At 39.2% G+C, this 10742-nt stretch overlaps 1 protein-coding gene across 1 annotated transcript in view; it reads left to right on the top strand.

Annotated features, from left to right (window-relative positions):
* Positions 1-10742, top strand: part of ppfia2 (PTPRF interacting protein alpha 2) — a gene marked incomplete at its 5' end in the record, with an annotated part of 144693 nt that overhangs the window by 130890 nt on the left and 3061 nt on the right. Inside the window, 10 exon segments of the mRNA XM_014013789.1 lie at positions 2786-2867; positions 3386-3586; positions 6201-6263; positions 6812-6844; positions 6914-7089; positions 7165-7262; positions 7335-7510; positions 7799-7867; positions 7964-8120; positions 9133-9170. Coding sequence (XP_013869243.1) covers positions 2786-2867; positions 3386-3586; positions 6201-6263; positions 6812-6844; positions 6914-7089; positions 7165-7262; positions 7335-7510; positions 7799-7867; positions 7964-8120; positions 9133-9170 — 1093 coding nt within the window.

Raw genomic sequence — 10742 nt, 5'->3', positions numbered from 1 at the left:
GTGTGTGTGTGTGTGTGTGTGTGTGTGTGTGTGTGTGTGTGTGTGTGTGTGTGTGTGTTCGCTCTCACCACAGTCTGAAGGAAACACAATCTCCTAAGTGAAATATTCTGCGGTTTGAATTACAAGCCCATTTCCAGTGAAGAAGTGACATTGTGTAAAACACACATTTGAATTTGATGACTGCAACACGCTCCAAAACAGCTGGGACAGAGTCATGTTTACCACTGTGTTGCATCAGCTTTCCTTTTAACAGCACTTAATATCTGCTTGTAGTAAGTAAGTCATTTCTATTATCCAAGTGTCATGCACCACAAAAGGTGTGCAGCCCTCATTGGCTCATAAGACACACAAACATTTTCAAAAGTGCAGAGACCAGTCATCATTCCTCTTTCTAACATGTTAGGCTTTTAAAACAAACTGAGCTAATTGAAACACAAAATACTTAAATAAAAACTGCACTTTATCTTCATCACCCATGTAAAATAAATCCAGATCAACATCAAGAACTTTACCAAACAATTKATTTCTAGAAATCCAACACATTCTCACGTCAGACTCGTCAACATATTGAAGCTTGGGCAGGGACCATCTGCGTCCAGTTTTGATGCGTCTGGTACCCCCCGCGCGTCCGTCCTCGCCCGCGGCTTTTCCGGGTTGCGTCACTTAGTGGTCTTTGGGTTGAGGGTCTGAGTTTAACATGAGGGATCAAGATTAATGGTTAATTTGAGATACTGGGGTCAGGGATAGGCTGTATATAGCTGATACAGGTTAAATTTAGGGTCTGGGACGGTTAATTCTTGTGCATTCTCTACATTTAAAAAAATGGTTAATATGAGGGATCAGGGTTAATGGTTAATTTTAGGTACTGGGGCCTGGGATAGGCTGTATAAAGCTAATAGAAGTTAAATTTAGGGTCTGGGATGGTTAGTTTCACGCATTTCCTACTCTTGTAAAAAAACAGAACAACGCGCCCATCCTCCTCCGCCTCATCTCGTAAAAACTGACGCACGGGGGCTACCCGGCGTGTCAAAACTGGACGCAAAAGGCTACCGGACCAAGTGTCAATATGTTGACGTGGGGGGAGTGAGAATTCTTTGAGAAATCCTGTACGAAGGACAATAAAACAAAACGTGCATCTCATTTTCATTCAAAATCACATAGAGAACATAAAGTTGGACACTATTTATTGAAATTGTTATGGACTAATTATTTATATCTGTTTCACCTTGACGCTGTCCAGTACTCATGTATCTTATGATAACTTCTTTCGGCTCTTAATCTGTTTGCCCCAGATGTCAGGACTCCAGCAACGGATTGACCTCTCTTGGTTGATWAGTTAACTCTTTGGGCTGAGAGCCCTGTTATTGGCTAGGCAGTTATATTTGTCGGATTGTGATTGGTTGTAAACTGTCACATGGTGTTAACATGATGTCATATTATTGGCTGATTCCGCTGACGAGGCAGCCACAAACCCGACAGACTTCCTGATTGACTTCTGTTTGTTTGTTGCTCAAGAATTAAATCATTTGACGACCATACACGCAGACTTTCTGTGCATTTATTCCAACGTGTTTCTGCACTCTTGATAAACTTGCCACGACAAAGCTTTGTAGGTAGAATTCTTTCCCATTCTTCTTTGACGAACAACTTCAGTTTCTCAACAGTCTGGGGGGTCTCTGTTGTTGTATTTTGCACTTCATAATGCTCCACACATTTTCAACACTCTTTTACTACGAAGCCACACTGTTGGAACACATGCAGAGTGGCTGGGCAATGTCTTACTGAAATAAGCAGGATGTCCCTGAAAAAGACGTGACTTGGATGGCAGCATACGTTCCGAAACTTGTTTCATCATTAATGATGCCTTCACAGATGTGCAAGTCACCCATGCCATACTTACTTGCAGAGATTTGATGATATTATGGATTGTAGARGATAAAATCCCTAAATTCCTTGCAATTGTACATTGAGAAACGTGTTGGACTATTTGCTCAGGCAGTTGTTCACAATGTGGTGAATCATGTTCCATCCTTGTTTGTGAACGACTGAGCCTTTTGTAGATGCTCATTTTATACCAAATCAGGACACTCACCTGTTTCCAATTAACCTGTTGAATGTGGAAAGCTCCAAACAGGTGTTTTTGATCATTCATCAACTTTCCCAGTCATTTGTTGACCCTGTCCCAAGTTTTTTGGGAATGTATTGTAGGCATTAAATTCAAAATAAGTAATTATTTGCAAAAAAATAGTTTATGTGTTTGAACATTAAATACATTTTCTTTGTAGTGTATTCATTTGATTAAAAGTTAAAGGATTGGCAAATCATTATATTCTGTTTTTATTTATGTTTTACACAACCTTGAAACTTCATTGGAATTAGGGTTCCGTTAAGGCAAATTCAGGAATTACTTAACAATTTGAAGTGATCTTTTTATAATTACGCCATAAATCAGATTTTATACCATTAATCTTACAGTAAGTTACAGTAGATTATTGTGTGTAGCAAGTTTGGGCCTGTTCCCCAGTGTCAGCACAGAAGTAAAAACAGCATTGCCCTCTTCAACACGTGGTGTACAGGCTGAACTGTGAGATAAAAAGTTTACACCCACAAAAATACAGCAAGCTTTCTGCTGGGCTTTGGGAGAAGAGTGTGTGAGGATGTGTCTGTGTGTGTATGTGTGTGTGTGTGTGTGTGTTCCTGAAGGTTTCAGACTGATCAGATATTTTAGGAATTTACAGTCGAAATCCAAATGCTCACACCAGCTCTCCTCTGTCCCTGTCTTCAGACACGAGCTTTTAGAGGAAGCCAGGAGGAAAGGGTTACCGTTCGCCCAATGGGATGGCCCTACAGTTGTAGCCTGGTTGGAGGTAAATGATCATCTGGAATAAGCATTTTGTGTAGCAGATTAGAYTCATACCAAGACCAAAGACTTATGGAGCCWAAAATCTTCTTGCTATARGWTTTTTCAGTTCATATCTAGRATAATTTGTACGATTCAAACTAGATATTTAAGCATGTGTATAAAGTGTGTCCATCAATCTATTCACCTCCCCTCWAATCCTCCCGTCACGACGTACCAGATAAGAACAGACTCAAATGAGATTATTGAGGCTGATAGTTTGTTTTTGAGCTGCTGACYGGCAGCATTTTGTGCTAGCATCACATATTTTTAGAGCTGACAGATAAGAGCTAAATCCCTCCAGTCCATTGTAGTTATGGCATGATGTGACAACKTGTGAATCAACGTGTTGATGCTTCTGGGCATGGAATTGTTCAGAAAAGCTTAAGACTGCGATTGGAAAAAGCAAAAATACGCAGTCGAAATAGGTTAGTTATATATTTAAGTGWCAAACTAATCCCAGTAATTGATTTTTCTGTGATGAAGCTATGGTTAGGAATGCCAGCCTGGTACGTGGCAGCGTGCCGCGCCAACGTGAAGAGCGGCGCCATCATGTCGGCGCTCTCCGACACCGAGATCCAGAGGGAGATCGGCATCAGTAACCCCCTGCACAGGCTCAAACTTCGCTTGGCCATCCAGGAAATGGTCTCCCTCACCAGCCCCTCAGCCCCGCCCACCACCAGAACCGTGAGTTTGACCTCAAACGCTCAAGAACTGATTGACACGTGCATTTCTGCAATGAGTTGTTGGAGGTAGAAAAAGACTTGATCTCAGTTAAAAGAAAAATCAGAAACTTTTATTTCATTTTTTTAATATTTTGGGTTATTTCTTTTTTTAATAAAAAGATGGCTAACCTGCACAACAAAGCTTGATTGACAGGTGTGAGTAGACACTACAGGTACAACTTTGTTTTAGTTAAATAGAGCTAAATAAATTCATTTAAACTGGTGTTTTTAGACAGAAGRAGGATGCATGCCACCCTTATAACTCAAACTGACACTTTTTCAGTCTTTCCTTTTGTTCACCATGTCACACTTTACCTCATAATCTCTTTTACCAATCAGCTTTGTGCCTAAATTTGAACTATACTTAGCACAAAAAGTAAGTAAATTAGTGTTTGGTAGATTATTGCTTTGTTGTAACAATGCTTCTTGGTAAAAAAAAAAAAAAGACAGAATGTGGGGTGGAGATGACAGCATCATCAGCAGCGCAGAGGAGTTTGGAAAGGACTGAGAGATGGAGATGAATTTTTTATTTTATATACATACATATATATATGTGTGTGTGTGTGTGTGTGTGTGTGTGTGTCCTACAGGCTTTGAGGCATAAAATAAATTTGAAGCCGAGTTTTTGAAAAACAAAATCAGGGATATTTTTAAAAATTTGTAATATTTTTATACGTGCAAAATGGTGGAAAATCTGTAAATTTACAGACAGTCTGTCCAACTTGACATATATGTTCTGGTACTCCTAGGTGCTGCCTATCAAGTGTCCAAGATTTATTGTCAAGGAGCACTGTTGCAACAAATAAATCGTCTACTAAACACAAATTTCCTTACTTTTTGTGTTAAGTTTTTAAATGTACTTCCAGTTAGAGATCTCTTAGATCTCTTTTTTGTCACGTTTACTAGCCACACGCTTGTGAAAGCGTGGCATTTTTTCATTTTTCCCACATCTCTGAAGCACAAAGTGAATGAGGGGAGTTCACAGTCAGGAGTCGCAAAACACTAATATAAAGGTAGCTTAGACTCTGAATCTAAATCTGTGGTCAAATTTGTATTAAACTTAACTAAGTCTTGTGTGCAAGTAAGCATTGTTTGTTTATGAATTGTCATCCAAAGCTATTAGTCCAGAAGTATGAGAGTTAGACCCAGAACAATGTAATAACAAGATGAAACTTTCATATATAAAAAACTAAAAGTCCCCAAGAATTTATCTTGTGGTTTTGATAAATTCAAAATGGCGTCCAAGATGGCTGCCAGCTTGATAATTTCTCACATTTTAGGCTTAGAACATCATAAAAATGTGAATGAGTCGAAATGTTGTTTTTTTTTTTTTTTTTGTGGCATGGAATTGAATTTCAGTAACCAGCAAGGTTGGCCAATCCTCGTTCTTGAGGGCCGCTATCACATATGTTTTACTTTTTCCCCTACTCCAACAGAGCTGAATCAGTGACTAAATCACTTGTTCAAGTTTTCCTGAAGCTGAACTGCATACAGGTTTCATTAAATTAATAAATTTTAATTGAAACTGAATTCCATGCCTCAAAAGAAGCATGTTTAAATCGAATTTTCACACGTTTTAGCCTATAATACTAGAAAAAATTAAGTTGGCAGCCATCTTGAACACAATCTTGATGTACATACTGACCTACAATCAATGATTTGTTTGGTGTGTTCACAGTGGTAAATTCAARAGTGTTTTGATTTTAGACATACATTATATTGCCAAACATACAGTATTGGCTCACCTGCCTTGACTCACACATGAGCTTAAGTGACATCCCATTCCTAATCCATAGGGTTAAATATGACYTTGGTCCACCCTTTGCAGGTYGAWCAGCTTCAGCTCTTCTGAGGGTGGTRCACAAGGTTTAGGAGTGTGTTTATGGGGATTTTTGACCATTCTTCCAGAAGCACATTTATGAGGTCACATACTGATGTTGGACAGAAGGCCTGGCTCTCAGTCTCTGCTCTAATTCATCCCAAAGGTCTATCAGGTTGAGGTCAGGACTCTGTGCAGGCCAGTCAAGTTTATCCACACCAGACTCTGCCATCCATATGGACCTTGATTTGTGCGCTGGTGCAGTCATTTGGATGGCTGAGCAAATACATTTTGCAATGTAGTGTATTTATTTATCTACTTTAACAAGTAACAAAGTAATAAGGAAAATAAAATGGTAGTTTCACACTATTTCATGTGGCTTAACTGTCAAGACACAAGAAGAGATGCAAGTTTTTTTCACCATCTACAGGCAGCTTGGTGAGGGATGAGTAATGTGGGTTACATCTGTTTGTATGAAATTATTGTTAATCAGTGTTCTGTTGTGCATGGCAACTGTTTTTTTTTTTTTTTTGTTACTTTTATTGTACGTCACTGTCAGTGTTTTGTGATGTACTTTGTTTTTGTCCTTTGCTCATTTCCTTTGACCCCTGGTGGGTTTCATCGTCTGACTGTGATGCTATAACACTATTGGCTTACAGTGGTGCTGCTCTTCTTCTTTAACACTGCTTGCCCCGCCTACCGGACCTCTACTACCACCCCTGCTGCTGCTCTGTCTCTCGGGCTCCGCCCTGTGTAGCCGTCAGGCAACGTATGGGTGACCCATGAGGAGATGGAGACCCTGGCAGCTCCTTCCAAAACGGTCAGTCCTTTTGTTTCCTCCGTCACATTTTCTCTGTGTGTAAGAGTTAACGGATGGTGGCTCAGATAGATGGCATGCAACAGTTAAACCCTCCTGTCAGTACTAATAATACTAATAGTGCTGAAGTTTAAATTTATAWTAAAAACATGGAAATCTAATGTGCCATAATATAGGAACTGTATATTTTTTGGATCACAGTGAGTATCTGCATTATTGTGGTAGGTACATTTTTATGCACAAATTTCTTTTACATTTGCAGTTGTACTTAGAATGTATGCATGTATTAATTTCTTCGACCTTAATACAAGATTTACATTTCTCTCATAATTTTCATGTATTTTAGGGGTTTACTGTTTGCCACTTGCAGATTTTGAAAAACATTTGCAACGACCTGTTTCCTTGATTCGACAGATTGCATTGTAGGGTTTCATCTTTGCTTGTTGGTTACATTTTAAAATAAGCTGCTGAATTATAATGCATTTAACATTTAAGAAAAAAAATGCTAATTATATTTCCTTTTTTTCATCTTTTCCTGATGCTGTCACCAGAAGTCTGACTCTGAAGAGGGGAGCTGGGCACAGGTAATGTTAGCTTGCAGTTGTTGTTGAAACTTGTATTCATTATACATCATGGAGCATGTTTGGTGTCAGACTCTGGCGTATGGGGACATGAACCACGAGTGGATTGGCAACGAATGGCTGCCCAGTCTCGGACTACCTCAGTACCGCAGCTACTTCATGGAGTGCCTGGTGGACGCCCGCATGCTGGACCACCTCACCAAGAAGGACCTGAGGGTGCATCTGAAAATGGTGGACAGCTTCCACAGGTACTCTGTTTAAACATTCTCTCTAGTCAAATAAGCTTGAATTCACCCTCCATGACTGTGTTTTTCTGACTTTAGAACAAGTTTACAGTATGGAATCATGTGTCTGAAGAAGCTAAACTACGACAGGAAAGAACTGGAAAGACGGAGAGAACATAGCCAGCATGAAATAAGAGGCAKGAATACAGAAAGCAAAATTAAACTTAAAAAAAGAAGAATGTATTTTAAGTTTACGCTGATCTCTGTAGATGTGCTGGTGTGGAGTAATGAACGAGTCATCCGCTGGGTGCAGAGTATAGGCCTGAGGGACTACGCCAACATCCTGCTGGAAAGCGGTGTGCATGGAGCTCTGGTCGCCCTCGATGACAACTTRGACTACAGCAGCCTGGCCCTGCTCCTCCAGATCCCCAACCAAAACACTCAGGTATGAAAATACTGACCTCAGACTGTTTTCTATCAATCCCGTTTAATTAAAACTCATCAGTTGGCGCCTTCGTTCAAAAATAGGAGTGTTTTTATCGGCCTTCAAACGCAGACAGAATCTAAGTCAGAACATGCAAATTTGCCAAATGTCTTTCTGGCAAGTTGCCCCGTGAAACTCATCTTACAGCTGGGTAATTTCAATATGAAGCATAAATAAGGTAACACGTCGGCTAAAAATAGTTGGACTTGTGAACATGAGTAATCTGGTTGTTTTTCCTCTCGTCTTCAGGCACGTCAGATTCTGGAGCGAGAGTACAACAATCTGCTGGCGCTGGGCACCGACAGGAGGCTGGAGGAGGTGAACTCTTTTAGCTTTAGGATTATTTAGAAATGGCTACTTTTTGTTCAGTAGTTCAATGTCGATTGTATTTTTATTTTTATTTTTTTTTCTCAGTGCGATGACAAGGACTTCCGGGGTCCGTCCTGGCGGAGACAGTTCCCTCCCAGGGACGTCCACGGCATCAGCATGATGCCTGGATCAGCAGAAACTCTTCCCGCCGGGTTCCGTCTCACGGCGACGTCCGGTCACTCCAGAAGGCTCCCCCCCGAGGGTGAGAGATGGACTCMAACACCTCTGCCTTTCATCCATCCGCAATGAATTTCTTCTTAAATAATCCAATGGTTTGGTGCAGCTTCWGTCAACGTGTGGTAAAGCCCACCTATCGGGTTTCTGCTCCTGTTAGGAGCTTTCTGACTCTGTCTCTTATTCTTTCTGACTATGACGGCTGTCCTGCAGTCCTTTTTGAGGCTCTGGATGATAGTCCTGACGACATGTATTTGGATTGGTTTCAAGGTCAGCTCTGCCCCCCCACTCAGAAAGTTCTGGGCTTGCGTGCTTTACTAATTCATACTCTCTCCCTCCACTTGACGTGATCTCTGCCAACCACTGTCCTGCTGTATCTCCTCCTGTATATTGTGGTTTCTCATCAGCTCCAAAGGTGTTTTGTTGTGCTAAGCAGCAACTATGACTCATACTTGTTGGTGTAATCGTTGAAGTATTTAAAACAAAAGGTGACTTTACAGTTCTGTGTGTACAATCCATGTTTAATWTTCCAAACACTAAAAATGAAGGTTTGTCTCAATCCTCATCCCGTTGCTGTTGGAGGAGAACACTGGTTGAAAGTCTAGCCTTGCTTTTTTAAATTAATTTGGTATAACATGGACTTTAACCAAAACTGACTTAGTTTAAAAGAATGGGATTAAAACTAAATCTATAATAAACCAGGATGACCCTTTATCAGGATGCAGKGTCAGCAGTTTTGTCTTCATGCTCTGAGGATCAGTGTTCTTCTTTAACACAAAACAACCTTCCTAAGTTTTATTCTTTTTGCCTTCTGGTCTGTGATATCCACAGTATACTAACATCGAGTCCATGCAGTGTCCAGTTAAACAAAAACTTCCTTACAGTGATTCATGGCTTCTCAGGAGAACAGAAAAAAAAGTATTTTATGGGAAAAGTTTAACTTGTTGAGAATGTCTAACTAAAGGTCTTTCTGGCCGTCTTTAAAGCTGTCACCGTATAAGTGCTCTAATGAGCTTTTGTCTCACTGTCTCCCCCTCCAGTCGGACCATCTGCAGTGCAGCGACTGGACAGCTCCACGGTGAGAACCTACTCCTGCTGAGAGGAGGAAGAGGGGGACCATAAACTGTACGCAGTATGTAACAACACTGTCAAATATACAGGTTTACAGAGTAGCAGAGACTAACAGATGCTGTAATGCTTCAGACATTTTCCAAGACTAACATCATGAAAGTGTTGCGTTAGCAAAGATATTTTCACCAAGTAGCTGTGATAGTGATAGCAAGAACGAACAGAGTAGAAGAGTTTAAAACATATAACATTTATTTAAATTAGTTTAAAAGCTCTTATCAAAATAAGTCAGGCTCTATTTTTTTTTCCACACGGCTAGATGCGTTGATGCATTTATTGAAACTCATCACAAACAATTAGATTTTTAAAGTACCATTACACAGTCAATGATTTAACAGTACAAAGCCTCCAAAAATAGTTACAAATAGAAAATAAACATTTCACCTCTGAAAGCACAACTATTGGATAGTTAGTGGGTAACTAGAACTGTGTAGTACATTATACTGGCTGCCACAGGGTGGACTAAATGTTAATAAAATGTTAATGTTATATATTAGTGGTTTAGCTTCAGCTTCTGCCATATTTTTTATTAATTCAGCTTTTTATTGTTAGAACCAGTGGCGCCTGCAGAAATGTTTTTTCAGGGGGGGCCACTGAAAAACCAGGGGTGGCACACGAAAACTAAAATCTAWAACAGAAATTTTATGATGTGTTTGTAAAATGACAAATTGAAAACTACGGCAATATGAAGCTATGGATTTGCCAACAGATGTACAATTTGTAATTTCACAGATAATATCATTGATTTTAGGACATTTAGTGACAAAAAACAAGAGTAAGTATTTGTAATGGGGGGACCCACTGGTGAGGGGTCTGGGGGTCCTCCCCCAGAAAATTTTTAAAGAAGTAAATGCCATTTCCTGCATTCTGGTGTATTTTAACAGGCTGTTAAACAGATTTTTTACCTACATAGGAAAACACTTAATGAGAGCATTCTAAAGGTAAAATGAAATAAATTTATTTGTTCAGCAATAGAAACACTGGATGAACTAATGTTTTATGGTAAATGTGGGGATTTAAATGAATTCAATTTTAAATTTAATGGGGACAGTTCCCTTCAAAAATGATTGTCATTTTATTTAAAAATGTCAAAATACATATTTTAAAGACATTTACAAGGAAGAAGCTTTTTAAATTTTAATGTCATCACCTCTTCTATGTATGTTAAAAATTTTATTTGCTTGTTGATGTTTACTTTTGTGAAGAAAAACTGTGATTATAAAACCCCAAAACTGGAAGTAAAGACTAAAACAAGCACAATTACAAACTACTGTATATCTACTGTAGTGTTATCCCAAATTATTAAAGTTATTTTCTTTTTATGTCATATAATAAATATGATTTTGGTCTGTGAGAGAAAACCAGAGTACCTGGTGAACAGAAAGTTGATCTAGTAACCTTCTTCCTTAGAGGCAATATGTTGCTCTACCAACTGTGCCACTGTACTGCCTAATTTTATATTTAATATATAATTATTAAAATTATTTAATTAATATTTGATTAAATATAACCTCTTGAGAAC

Source organism: Austrofundulus limnaeus, unplaced genomic scaffold (assembly GCF_001266775.1).
Source record: "Austrofundulus limnaeus strain Quisiro unplaced genomic scaffold, Austrofundulus_limnaeus-1.0 Scaffold106, whole genome shotgun sequence".
Classification (NCBI taxonomy): Eukaryota; Metazoa; Chordata; class Actinopteri; order Cyprinodontiformes; family Rivulidae; genus Austrofundulus; species Austrofundulus limnaeus.
This window is presented reverse-complemented; position numbering and strand designations above follow the sequence as displayed.